Raw genomic sequence first — 14,634 nt, 5'->3', positions numbered from 1 at the left:
TTACAGCTACAAAAGCATTCTGACTTGTTTATTTTAACAAACATTTCCATCACGGATTAAGGTTTATGCATTATAGCTTGCAAAGCAGAACATGTATATTGAAATTGTTAGATGTCGATTCTTTCATCTCCTAAACTCGTGGAGTCGCCTCCAGATATCATATTCATAAACGTTTTACCAGCATGACCAACGGCCCGGGAAGTCTTCTTGGCCACGTCAGCAACAACTGGTTGTATTGAGATCACAGGAAGATTTGCTCGTTCCTCGATCATTGCTAAATACAGCACACGTCAAAAGTTATCGAATGTTTATTGCAATAATATTATGCACAAATTAAAAATATGAGTTGAATGCATACACATAGTTTTTTGTCGAGCCAATGAACCAATTTGTTTGACTCCAGCTTCTGCTGCTTGCACAGCTTGAGCCGACTTGTTTACACCATCAGAGATCTCCTGGCTGAGTTTATAAGTTAAGATGATGCATCAAATCAGGCTCTCAAGGTTAAAATGAAACATGTGTTTGACTGTTATTGAAATATGTAAAATACCCATAAACAAAGAGAGAATGATAACCTCAAGTCACTAAGCTCGAGGGTAAGATCACTGATTTCCATGCCAGAAAGCCTGATTGCAGCCATGGTACTAGGAAGCTCCTCACGAGCGGTATCTGCTAACTTCGCAACAGCAATTGCAGTTCTACTCATTGCCTGTCGCAAAATCACAATTATGTTAGTTTTGACAAAAATACCCCTGACTGTTATTCTAGTTCCTAATATAATGTGGTTGCACAAACATAACTATGTGGTGCATTTTTCTATGGTGATTAAGCAAAATTAAGTCAGCAAGAAATGGCATATGTGGTGTATTTTGCTATGGTGAAGTGGTGATTAGGCAAAATTAAGTGGGCAAGAAATGGCATACTTTCATGCAACATCAGTATACAGAAATGAAAACAATGCTATCACCAAACATAGCTGCAAATAATTTTTGTTTTGACATAAAGCTAGAATACTACAAATGGGCTAAAGATTGTTATAGGGCACTTCATGATGACTCAAATATATGAGGAAAAGTAAGATATTAAAAAATGACACGTGGACATCTAAAAGCCTAAAACTGTATCAGAGAATGGCCTGTTGGATGCAAATAGTTAATTCAGCTTCATGATATAAATTAATGTATTAAAACCCAACTTGTGGCTAATGGGTACCTAAGGTGTATTTATCCATGACCAAGATCATCTACGAGATGATTTTGGCAGCTTCGATAAACTGACGAGACAATCCAATGAATGATATGATGTCCACAATCCATGTAATCAAGAATCAAACTTTCCATGAAAAGAACGATACATATTGAAGTAAAATTCAATCTCACTCATCACTACATATTGTTCTTAAAGACGCATGTATTGAATCTGTTGGGTTCGTAGGCCTTGTTGGCCCGGTTTATTATATGAAGTCAAAAGAGGAGACGGGTGTGGGCGGTCGGGCCCAAGCCCGGCCCGGTTTAGATTTCTTGCATAATAATTTACTAACCCTAGTTCAGTCTCTATATAAACAACATTATGTACTTGTAATATTTGTCACTCAATAAAGATATACCTAGTTGCCACCCGTGGACGTAGGTCAGTTTAGACCGAACCACGTTAAATCCTCGTGTTCGTTTACTGCTTTCGTGTGTGTGTTCAGTTTCGTGTGTGCGTTTAATCCTAACAAGTGGTATCTAGAGCTTAGGTTCGGATCACACGAAGAACACGGGAACCAACCTTCCGCCGCCGCCACCCTGCTGCGCTAGGGTTCCGCCGTCATCGTTTTTTCGCCGCGAGAAAACCTTGCTGTTGCTGTCGCAACACCGCTAGAGTCTTACCGACTCAGCCGCAGGGAAGAAAGGGGTGATCTCCGGTAGGGTTCCGCCATACCCAGTCGCCGGAGTTGTTCAGGTTTGGTTTTATTTTTCGAAAGCATTTTACCACCGCATAACCACCGTGTACCGTTGTTTAGTTGTGGGTCAGACGCCGGAGTTTTTTGTAAGATATTGATTTTGAGGCAGAAGCTTAATCGATATTTTCTCACTAAGAGCGTGTGCTTGGTAGAGAGAGACGTCACCATGGTTAATTATATTTGTTCAAGTTGCAGCATACCTTTTGACCAATAGCCAGATTTGACCAAAATTCTTGATTTTTTTTTGTTTTAAAAGATCAATTTTTTGTGTGGGCCAAGTTTTCTCTATTTAGGTTCGAAAGTTTTATCGGGCAGTTTAGCCGAGGCACAAGGACAAGATATTTTTTAACAGTTTCAACGAGTCAAGAACGAGCCAATCAAGATCCTATTTTTGTTGAAGAACAGTTGAAGTCGTTTAAAGAAACGGAGAATCAGTGCCAACCGCGTTTGTCAGGTTTATCGTTTCAGTTTAAAGTTTCGGTTTCTGATTTACAGCTCGTTATTCCGCTGCACGTTTAAAATAGGTTGATTTTTTTTAACAGAGTTCAGTAGAACAGTCGTTAAGTTCAGGCTCGTGTTGCTGTGTCTGTCTCTGTTTTTTTATCCAGTTTTTCGTTTTAGTCATTGTTATGGCAGAAGACGGAAAGGTTTCGATACAGAAGTTTGACGGACAGAAGTTCGGTTGGTGGAAGATGCAGATTGAGGCACTACTTTGTCAGAATGACTTGGATGTAGTGTTTGAGGATGAAAAACCAGAAAAGTTGTCAGAAGCAGATTGGAAGAAGTTAGACAAGAAAGCTAGGGCTTGTATTACTTTGTCGTTGTCGGAAGATGTGGCGTTTAACATCATGAAAGAAACCACAGCCCGTGGTATGATGGACGCACTATCCAACATGTATGAGAAGCCTTCGGCAGCGAATAAAGTCTATCTTATCCGAGAGCTAGTGACAACAAGAATGAAAGAGGGTGGGTCAGTTACAACTCATATCAATAATCTTAATTCGATCTTGTCCCGCTTAGTGTCAGTTGACATTAAGTTTGATGATGAAGTTCAAGGACTCTTGTTATTATCCTCTTTGCCCGACAGTTGGTCGCAAACAGTGACTGCAGTTTGTAGTTCGTCTACAAATATTACTTTCGATGGGATTCGAGATCTGATTCTGGGAGAAGATTCAAAACGCAGAAGTTCAGGTGAATCATCAGGCAATATGCTAGTCACAGAAGGTAGAGGTAGGGGAAAACAGCGAGGCAGTGGGAGCAGGAAGAGGAGTCAGTCTAAGACTCGTAAGGATATTGAATGTTGGGGTTGTAAAGAGAAAGGACACTTCAGGAATCAGTGTCCGAATGGTAAGAAAGAGGTGAACGTTACAGAAGACGACACAGATGACGGGGTCAGTAGTGATGAGGCTTTGGTTTGTAGTGTTGAGAGTAGCGTTGATGCTTGGGTGATGGATTCTGGTGCATCGTTTCATGCCACTCACTGTAGTGAAACGATGAAGAATCTTAAAATTGGAGATTTTGGAAAGGTTCGACTAGCAAATGATGATATTTTAGAGGTTACGGGTATGGGAGACGTTGATTTGATAACTTCAGCCGGTACTTCTTGGACTTTGAAAGACGTGAGGGTTATTCCAAGTTTGAAGAAACGTTTGATTTCAGTTGGGCAGTTGGATGACCAAGGGCACGATGTTAAGTTCGGGAATGGGCAGTGGAAAGTAGTCAAAGGGAATCTCGTTGTTGCTCGTGGAAAGAAAATGGGTTCATTGTATATGGTCGGCATGTCACCGAAAGGAGTTGATCCAGTTTTGGTGAAAGACAAAGTCCGGTTCACAGAATCTCGTGGGCAGAAGAAGGTTCGTTTTGCAAGTAACAAACCCAGAGCCAAAGTGAAGATTCAGGATGAACGAGCTAGGAAGGTTAAATCAGTTGGGGGACATCGTGACAGTGGGAGCACAGGTCGTGCTTCAGTTACAGTTCCAGGTCGACAGTGGATTAAGAAAACCAGTATTCCAGCTGTAAAAGTCTCTCCAATGAATTACTTGCTGAATATGGAGAGTGTTTGTTCTCAGGTTATCTCAGGATCCGGTAGTTCGTTACAGTGGGAGCCGGTAGGGACAGAGAATGGGTCAGGGGCAGTTTCAGCCGTGACTGACGTGTTGGAGCTCCGGGGAGCTTCAACGGGCCTTCAGGTTAATTGATGAGAAGGCGGTGGCAACTAGAAGAAGTTTAATGTTCAGATTACAGAAGTACAATCAGGAGTGCAGACGAGAGTACTCAAGGCCTCCGAGTGGGAGATTGTTGGGTTCGTAGGCCTTGTTGGCCCGGTTTATTATATGAAGTCAAAAGAGGAGACGGGTGTGGGCGGTCGGGCCCAAGCCCGGCCCGGTTTAGATTTCTTGCATAATAATTTACTAACCCTAGTTCAGTCTCTATATAAACAACATTATGTACTTGTAATATTTGTCACTCAATAAAGATATACCTAGTTGCCACCCGTGGACGTAGGTCAGTTTAGACCGAACCACGTTAAATCCTCGTGTTCGTTTACTGCTTTCGTGTGTGTGTTCAGTTTCGTGTGTGCGTTTAATCCTAACAGAATCCATACAGGTGTAGGCACATTTATATATGTGTTATCACTTTCCACACCTAAAGGGAGCCTTCCTAATTGTAACAAGGTGTTAAAAGTATATTTCTGATATAACTAACTCAGATCTATGTAGAAGACCATTTCAATAATTTTTTAAATCAAAACTTAAGCATCACAAACATATGTTGCTTAGCATTGTCACCTTAAAGTTTCATGATCACATGCACTATTGCAATTGGCCTTCTAGTTCAATGTCATGGGGCTGATGGATAAGGATTGGGATCTCTAAGGTCTCAGGTTCAAAACTTGACTCAAGGGGGTTTTCCCCCAGTGGTGGGTTTCCTCCTAGTTGGTGTTCTTGAGTGAGTCAGAACCAGAGCATCAAAATCACTATGGGCGGTTGACATCCCGTCTTAGGAAGGCTCACTCATGTTTGGGTGTAATTCCAAGCGTTGTTAAAAAAACCATGCGCTGTTATTAACACCTAGCACAGGGGCAAATACTTAACTCTTCCTCATTTCTCCAGAAAACAACGGTTAACATATTACATCATCAAAGAAAGGTCATTAATGAGGGATGTTTGGTCAATGAACTTTGCATTGCATATGTTCAGTCTAAACCAATAAAATCATGCTCTGCTGACAAAGTCCAGCAAAAAAAAAAAAGAAGTTATTTTTGTGACAAGGCAAACCAAGTCCGTATAGCGATTTACATATCTCTTCATAACAAAAGATTGTAACATGAATGAACCCTTAAAAACTACTTAACATTCTACCTATATTAATAAGGTGCAATCAACCATATTCTTACTGTCATTAATGAGTAACATATGTGCAAAACTGACAGGGACCCGTAGAGTTGGTTAGGCTACAACATAGTAAATCCGTAGAGTGGATCAGACTCCAAAGAATAAGAAGAAAAATAATAACACGGAAGATGAAAACATGCAAGGCCACGCTATGAGAGGGCTGCACGAAGGCTGCGTGGGGTTATGGTTTAGACACGTATCAGAAACTAATTCCATTCATCCATACAAACAACATATTTAAGATGCACTTGATAAAACGAATAACTGAATATCGAAAAACAACTTACGTATAGTGCTGGAACAGCTGCCATGACAAAGCCAACAAACGACGCCGTAGCCTGCATACATCAACATCAATTAAGCTGAAAACAAAATCCAATTAATTTAATACTAATAATAATAATTAGTTTCAAGCCTAATTGATAGCCTAATAGAAACTAAATAATATTATAGATAACAGAATCATACCGTGCAGGCGATGAATGTTAAAAGGAAGAAGGCCTGATCGTTTAAGCTTAAGCTTAATTTCACCGGCAACGGAAACCTAGGGTTTCTAACTTCAAGCACAAAATTCTCCGTCGCAACAGCATCATCTTTAGCAGTAGCATTTAAACTGTTTGGAATAGGATTAGAGGAATTGCAACGAACGGAAAAGAAGCGACGGAGGAGTGGTGGTGATTTAGATTTAGAGAGAGAAACTAAAGAGAGAGGATGAGTCCGACGGAGAAAACGAAATTGAGTGGGAAAATGAGTATAATTATGATTATGACGAGTGATACAACAAGTAGAATTCATTGCTGATATGTAGGAGAGTGGTGATGGTTTACGGTGGTGTCTTAATAAGGCTGAAGTGGTGGTGGTGGCGACGGTGGAACACGGCGTGCTGGTAGAGACGGTAACGGTGGTGGTTTATCAACTGTCAACAACTAACTGTTTTCCGTTAAATGACCGTCTAATTTATATTCTGGACTGGATTACAACTTTTGTCCCTAATATTGTAATGTATTTACTGATTTAGTTTAAAGGTATGGGCACTGACCGATTTAAAACGCGTATAACCAAAGTATAAATCGTTAAAAGGCTAAATACATGATCCAAATAAGTATATATGATTGTAATTTGTATCTTAAAACACATAACAAATGAAACAAACACAGCTGAATTTACTTCCAAGGATTTTACTTAATGAATCTATGTCCATATTACTTACATAAATTTTATAAAATTAATTTACTTCTAATTAATATATATGCATTTACTAATTTCGAAATATTAAAAAAAAGGAATTCAATGGCTGCCACGCTACCATGTGGCAGCCCCTGATTGGACCTCCATATAAAGTTACTGTAGACTGTTACAGTAGCACCACCCATTTCCTTTAATATATAGTATAATAATGTAAAGCCAACAAGTCTCTGGTAATTTTTTTAACAACATTTTGAACTATTCTCAATACCCGAGTGTGCTAGTTTGATAACCGATCATACTAATTTTAATACTTCAAACCTGACTCATCCAAAAACACCATCAAGAATGAAAACCCACCATTGTGTGAAAACCCCTTGAGTCTGGTTTCAAACCTCAGACCTACTTAATCATCTCCATTTCACTCCCAAAAGAAAACCCGTCATAGATCAAATTACTTTTATAAGCACGGTAGAACATTAATTTGACACAAATCCAAACAGAGGAAGCCTGTATTGACATTGTTACAAGTTTCTACAAGAATCATCATCAAATTCAAACATGTAAGGTATGCAATAATTTAGACTTTAGAGGTGAACAAAAAACCGAAACCGGAACCGGATCCGAAAAAGACCCGAAACCAGATTTTTTATACCCGGGTTTTTAATACCCAAACCCGTACCCGACCGAACCCGTAGTGTACGGATAATGTATGCATTTCAGTACCAAAACCCGTACCGAATCGGACCCAATTTGTACCCGGTAATACCCGAAAACCGGAACCGGTTTCATTCCCGGAACCGGGTTTTTCAAATACCCGACCTATACCCGAAATTACCCGAAAAATACCTGAAAAATACTCCTAAAAAGTGCAACTCCTTAAAAGGTCCAATTTATACCTAAAAAAATACATGGAAAAAAGCCTGAAAATATCCAAAAATAGGGTTTTTTTAATACCCGGAAATAGGGTATTTAATTACCCAGTTATATACCCGACCCGAACCCGATGCATAGGGTATCCCCTATGGTTTTTAGAGAATACCCGGACCCGAACCTGGCCCGGGTATTTCCAATGCCCGATCATATCCGAACCCAATTCCATACCGAAACCGAGTATTTAAAAAACCCGATTTGTGCACCAGTATGCAATATAGAATCAGAAAATGGAATGATCATTTGAGGCCCGGCCGATAAATCTTCTGGATCCCCACTTATATTGGAATTTTGGCCCACCAAAAAGCCCAAAGAATGAATGTAATCATTCCTTCCTTACACCGCCTACTCGCCTAGTGTCTTCTCTGTCACCAACTCACCATAACATTGAATAATCTAAACTCTAAAGTACATGATATGTATAAGATTAATTTGAATGTTATCACTCCACATCTTTTTCGTCCTAAAATAACACCAACAACTATTGGTCCACTTACATCCGATAAACACACTTTTGGCAAACAAAGTCAAAAAATGTTGTTACTTAACTAGTGGTCCATAGTCCATACGCATACGTTCAAACGTTTTTATCTGTGCAAGTCAGAATATGTACTTTTTATCATAAAGCAAATTATGTACACAAGATACCAATAAATCATATAGACATGAAAGTCTCTAAATTCTTAGAATTATTTAATATACACTTTTAATTTTAATAGTTATTAAGTAATTTAATGATATAAAAAAATAATCGTTATTATCATGTGATTAGAGTATCTCACCTATGCAATTTGATTCACTACTTCTTACTCATGATTGACTAAACTTTCAAAAAGAAAAGATTTATGATTAAATGATTTAGGGGTAACTAGCTTGTATTGCATAATTTTGTTTCAGTAATTTATAATTATAAAAAAATATTAAAATTGCGTTTTATTTAAAGGGTTAATATTATAAAAAGCAATATACTTTGTTGTTTTCTAGGAAAAAAAATCCAACCACGTTTTTGTATCAGGAAAAAAAAACCCAACCATGTTTTTTATATTAATGTCTCAAAACATCTTAAAAAGCATAAAAATCTTGCAGGCTCAACGTTGCTATTTTAAAGCGCATAAAGTTATCTAGAATGCATATATTTGTGATTAAAAAAACCTTAGTTATTTCATGATATTGTATAAATTATTTAAAAATAAATGAATATCATTTCATCAAAATTTAATTAATTAAAGAGGCAACTAGTTATTACGTTAAGTATTTTTCACAAATACATAGATCATGTAAATAATAATCCGTAGATAAGTTAAGTGATTCTAACGTAACAAAATAGGTTTCATGATTCTAACGTAATAAAATTGTGTCGAAAATTTTACTTATGTATTTCTAGCATGCTTAAGGACTTTAATAGACGAAAATTGCGTTAGAATAATTTTTTTCTCATGAAAACTTACATTTAAAAGCTCTTATTTTATTTAAAAAATATATAATAACCTATAAGTTTTAATTAAATTGTGAGTTTGAAACCGTGGCAAGCATCCGGCTTTAACATGAGATAGGTGGTGCGGTTTCTCATTTGTTATGTAATTGAGTGGGGTGTAGTCATTGCATTTGAAGGGTAGATGGTAGTAGTAGTGGCCATTGGGTAGGTGGTTGTAATGATGTTTTCCTCGGTAATATTATTTTGGTTGGCCGATCAAATTTTATTTTAAATAATTTATGTTTAAAATGGGGATTCTGTGAACACTCACATCTTTTTGCTAAAAAAACACATATAATACGTCCCTTATAATAAATCAGCAAAACGTGGAAGTAGGTAGAATCCAGACACAATAATATAATATAATATTATTTCAAGTAACATCATCACCCAATGAGTCATCATCGCAAATCCCCACACTTTTCTACATCTTTCTTCTACTCTCATCAACTATAAATACATAAATACGGATATACATATAATAATTACACTGTGTAACTTCTCACCAACAACACGTGCTACAATCAATTCCCAGATCAGAGGAACAACATGGTGAAATGGTGGTGCTGCGAACCTTGACCCGGTAGTTCTGGTCACCGGCGTCGGTGGGTCTATTGTGAACTCCAAGCCAAAGAGCTGGTTCGGGTTCACGACCCGTGTTTGGGTCCGTATTCTTCTTGCTGATTTGGAGTTCAGAAACAAAATTTGGTCCCTTTATAATCCTGCTACTGGTTCGTTTTTTTCTCTCGTTTTATGGTTTTTGGGTTTGATTTCTAAGCATATTTAGAGTCATAAATTACACGCCCCATTTTTTGTTCAATGTGAACCCGAATATGACCGGTTTGACCAGAATATTCGTTAACACAAACCGCATATTCACGGGTTATATTCACGGGTTATAATGACGTGTTTGACCTGAAAGTTTTTTTAATTTTTAATTTTTTTTAATATATGACACTTAAATATTACATCTTACAACATTTTTTTTTACAAATTTATATAAAGCACTTACATTTTAGTTATAATATATTATATTATTTTCTTTTAGTTTCAACTTTTAGGTTTTGTTATAGATACTTGATGTTTGAATAAAATACAAATGATTTTTATTGTAAGAAGTGTACAAATAACTAATTATGTTAACACTACAATAATTATTTTTATACTATTACTTTTAAACTAGAGTAATTATTATTGCACTATTATGTTTTTTATAACATAATTACTCTAGTTCAAAACTGTAATTACTCTAATTATTTGTATGTTCGGTACGCTAATTTTATACTCCAACCAATCATATGTATCAAACCATTCAACACTAAAACGTCTCCAGCCACTAGAATATTTTGTCCATTTAAAGCTATGACCTCGTGGTTGAAAAGCCTTTTTAACAAGATATGCTCTTCTTATGTCATCTATTTGATTAGGGTGATAACTAGCAATAGGCGGTCTATCAGCGGGATCCAAAGGAAGATCATCCAAATTGATTTTGGAACGTATTGAAGGACTTGAAGCCGAAGGAATATTTGAACTTGGATCGATATCTTCATTTTCTTGCAAATCATTAACCATATTTGAGCTTGAAGTTGGAATATTTAAAGTTGGTGGGGAACCGATGTCATCGTTTTCTTTCTTTGACGTTTAAAAATGTTGCTAATAAGATATTGTTTACTCATCTTCAATTCTACAAAGTTCCGTAAACAAAATTTGAACCAAAAACCTAATATCAATTCCAATATAGACATATAGCTAAAAGCTAAATACCTAATAAATTCCAATTTAAATATAAACCCTAAATCCCAAATTAATTTCAAATATTAATTCCAAACATAAACCCTATATATATACAATAAATCTTAGTTATCTTAGTTCTTACCGGGAAGAACCAAATATGGAGAGGTGACAGAGTGGCGGACCGCGGATTGGTGGGCGATGGCGGTGGATTGGCGGGCGGCGGCGGAGGCTGACTGGTGGCTGGTCGGCGGTCGCCTGGTCTGGGCGTCTGGGTCGGGCGCTACAGTGGCGATTGATCTGCTTTGGCTCCTACAAGGCCTACGGTGCGTCTGTTTCTTTTTTTTTTTATTTTTTATTATTATTGTATTATTTGGGTTTTTTGTTTTGGGATTGGGTTTTTGTCAATTTGTTGTTTAATAATTAAATTGATTCGGCTTATTTTTGTTCAGGGGTAACGTTATTTTTTGTTCAGGGGTAACGAAACACGAAAAATCAACCTAACATTTTTTTTTTACACTAGCCGTAAGACATTGAGGGGTAGTGGAGGCAACCCCTCCTAATACTATATGTCCGCCACTGGGCGGGAACACCATTCTTCCCGATTCTCCAACCAACCGGGAACCATTTCCTTTTTCTTCTTTCATGGAGTCATCACCATCATCAACCCGCTAGAGATGACATTGGCTTCGGTACCGGCTCCATCTTTTGTTACACTCAGTTCACTGTTATAGTTCCTTCTAGGGGTGTTCATCGGATCGAATAATGAATTTTCAAGTTAATTGAATCGAATAATGAATTTTCAAGTTAATCGAATCAAATAATCCGAATACTTTTTTTTTTGCTAGTATTCGCATTCGATTAAAAGTTGAATTATTTGATTCGTATTCGTACTATATGTCATATTCGAAATTCGATTCAATTCGTATTTGAAACTCGATTTCGATTCGAATACGACCCGAATTCGAATAAATTTGATTTGATTCAAGTTCATCTATGTCAAAAACTTCAAAAACCGAATTCATAATTGTGAAACACACAAATATAAGTTTAAATTAGCTACAATACCATATGATAATAAGTTCAAAATTAAAATACAAATAGCATGGGATAAAAAATAATGGTATGGGAGGTTTGAATAGTTTGTAATGAACATTTATTATTTATGAATTTGGCCCAAGATAAAAAAACTAAATAAATATTAACATATATTAAATTGAATTTGAATTTTGAACCGAATCAAATAATAAATTCATATTCGATTACTATACTCGAATACGAATCGAATTGAATTTGAGTTTTTTAAAACCGAATTCGAATCTTAATAATTGAATTTCCAATGTTTCGAATTCAAATCAAATTCTGAACACCCCATGCCCGTTTCTTCCCTCCTTAAGTTGTATTGTATAGAATTAATGCGCTAATGAATTTAAAAGACAAATCTATAACAATCGAAATATCGTATTTATAAATTAATACTTTCATGATTATCAAAGATATAAAATCAAAACAAATATAAGCATTTAAAGTGATTAAATAAATTAAATTTAAATTTTGAAATTTAAACTTAAAAAGATTTTCGCATGCTGTGACATCATTTAAAATTAATATTTAAATTCAAACTTAAAGATATTCGGATGCTACAACATCATTTGAATACTTAAGTACTTTAAAATAACAAAGATGGACTATATGTAGTATCACTTATTATAAATGTTGCCGGTATACTCGAGTTAAACAAAACGAAGAAATGATGTTTGTGGAGGCGGTTTACGACTTCTTTGAAAGATGTCGACTACAGTCTCGCCACCACATTATTCGATCACCGCCATTGTACTCTTTGGCCCTCTGTTGCATTCTTGATCGCCGAGGAAGACTTGGTCGTTTTCAACTTAATTCTCATATAGGTGTATAAATGCAAGATGATACAAACCCAAACGAGTTAAAGTAAGAAACGGATAGCATATATTTTTTATGGTTATAATTATTGTACTTATCGGGTTTTCAACTTTAACTCTCTTGGGTTTGTATAGTCTTTTATTTACGCCTATACTGTTTGAAGATAAGTTGATCGTTTCTCCAATACTTTACAAGGGACACATTTGAATGTTGCCATTATAGGCCTATTATATGTAAAATTCTTTACAAATGCATTAGTAAGATTTTATTGTCATCATTGATGGGAGTTGTGGTTTGGTTATGTTGTATTCCTGGTGAAATAAGAGTTGACATTATGGGTTCTCATGCTAAAATCATTGTGTAGCAGGTGACAAAATTGGAGTTGACATTATGGGTTCTCATGCTAAAATTATGTAGCAGGTGACAAAATTGTTAGATCAGTCGTTAGATATGTTGTATCACTTTGTATGTATGTCTCAGATATATGTTATTTATATGGTAATGTTGTACTGTTGTATTGTTTAACATTATATTATACCATGGTTGAACCCTACTGTTAGATCATGTATGATCATTAAATCAATATTTTGAACCAAATAAACTGTTTTAATTTTTGTAACAAGTATTTTTTTTTTTAAATTATACTAATATATTGGTTTTTATCCTCTTGTTTCCACTAAACTTTGTTCAATATTGACCCGTCGCTAGCTACTTATTTTTATTAACATTTAGACGGGAACTTCTTTCGCGAGGTTTATATTGATGCAAAAGTCACCAAAATTGCTTACTTTGATTAAAATATGATGGTATTGATTTATTGTCGTTGTTGGTTCATCTTGAACATTACATAACGGCATCGTTGATGGTAATAAAGTCGGCAAATCTGTCGTAGATATGTTATCATATCTCGTATCTTAGGTCATCTAAATGGCAATGTTGTATATATAACATAATATTTCATACGTGTGAAAATGTTTATACATGCCTATAGAAGTTTTCATAATTAGGGTGAAGTAAGTGGAAGAAAAGATGGAGCCAGTACTAATCGTACTGGTGGGAGCACCATTCCGTCCGCCCTAGGTGGTATGGACGCCAATTTCATTTCTAGTGGGTTTGTGATGCCAACTCCAAGAAAGAATTGAGAGAAAATAGGTCCCCTGTCCTAGCAGGTTGGAAGATCGAGATGAATGACACAAGATGGGCGGGAACACCATTCTTCCTGATCCTCCAACCAACCGGGACCCATTTCTTCTTTCTTCTTTCATGGAGTCACCACCATCATCAGCCCGCTAGAGATGGCATTGCCTTCGGTACGGCTCCATCTTTTGTTCCACTCAATTCATTGTTATAGTTCCTTCTAGGGTGTTCATCTACTTGAATAATAATTTTTAAGTTAATCGAATCGAATAATCCGAATAATTTATTTGTTTTTGCTAGTATTCGTAATCGATTAAAAGTTGAATTGTTCGATTTGAATTCGTATTCGTATTATATGTCATATTCGAAATTCAAATTCAATTCATATTTGAAACTCGAATTTGATTCGAATACGACCCGAATTCGAATAAATTTAATTTGATTCAAGTTTACCTATGTCAAAAACTTCATAATTGTAGAACACACAAATATAATTTTAATTTAGTTACAATATCACATGATAATAAGTTCAAAATTAGAATACAAATAGTATGGGATAAGAAATAATGGTATGGGCTATTGGGTTTGAATAGTTTGTAATGTACATTTATTATTTTTGAATTTGACTCATGATAAAAAAAATTAAATAAATATTAACATATATTAATATGAATTCGAATTTCGAATCAAATCAAATAATAAATAATAAATTGATATTTGTATTCGATTACTATACTCGAAACAAATCGAATCGGATTCGAATTTTTTAAAACCGAATTCGAATCTTAATAATCGAATTTCAAATGTTTCAAATTCAAATCAAATTTTGAACACCCCTAGTTTCTTCCTTTCTTAAGTTGTATGTATAGAATAAATACACCAATGAATTTAAAAGACAAATCTATAACAATCGAAATATCATATTTATAAATTAA

The 14,634-nt window shown here is 35.8% G+C and overlaps 1 protein-coding gene across 2 annotated transcripts; it reads right to left on the bottom strand.

Annotated features, from left to right (window-relative positions):
* Positions 1–5,939, bottom strand: LOC143530908 (uncharacterized). Of its 2 annotated transcripts, XM_077026346.1 has the most exons (5): positions 5,809–5,939; positions 5,628–5,678; positions 576–709; positions 359–459; positions 1–274 (listed from the first exon to the last, which is right to left on the bottom strand). In XM_077026346.1, exons 2-5 carry the CDS (start codon positions 5,649–5,651, stop codon positions 108–110), a joined length of 426 nt encoding a protein of 141 aa, XP_076882461.1. In that variant the 5' UTR covers positions 5,652–5,678; positions 5,809–5,939; the 3' UTR covers positions 1–107. The 2 variants fall into 2 exon arrangements, with proteins under 2 accessions (XP_076882461.1, XP_076882517.1); XM_077026402.1 differs by lacking the exons at positions 5,628–5,678; positions 5,809–5,939 and adding an exon at positions 4,735–4,869.
* Between the last annotated feature and the right edge of the window lie 8,695 nt (positions 5,940–14,634).

Source organism: Bidens hawaiensis, unplaced genomic scaffold, assembly GCF_021521415.1.
Source record: "Bidens hawaiensis isolate Kalapana, Puna unplaced genomic scaffold, B.hawaiensis_p1.1 tig00000055_1, whole genome shotgun sequence".
Taxonomy (NCBI): Eukaryota; Viridiplantae; Streptophyta; class Magnoliopsida; order Asterales; family Asteraceae; genus Bidens; species Bidens hawaiensis.
This window is presented reverse-complemented; position numbering and strand designations above follow the sequence as displayed.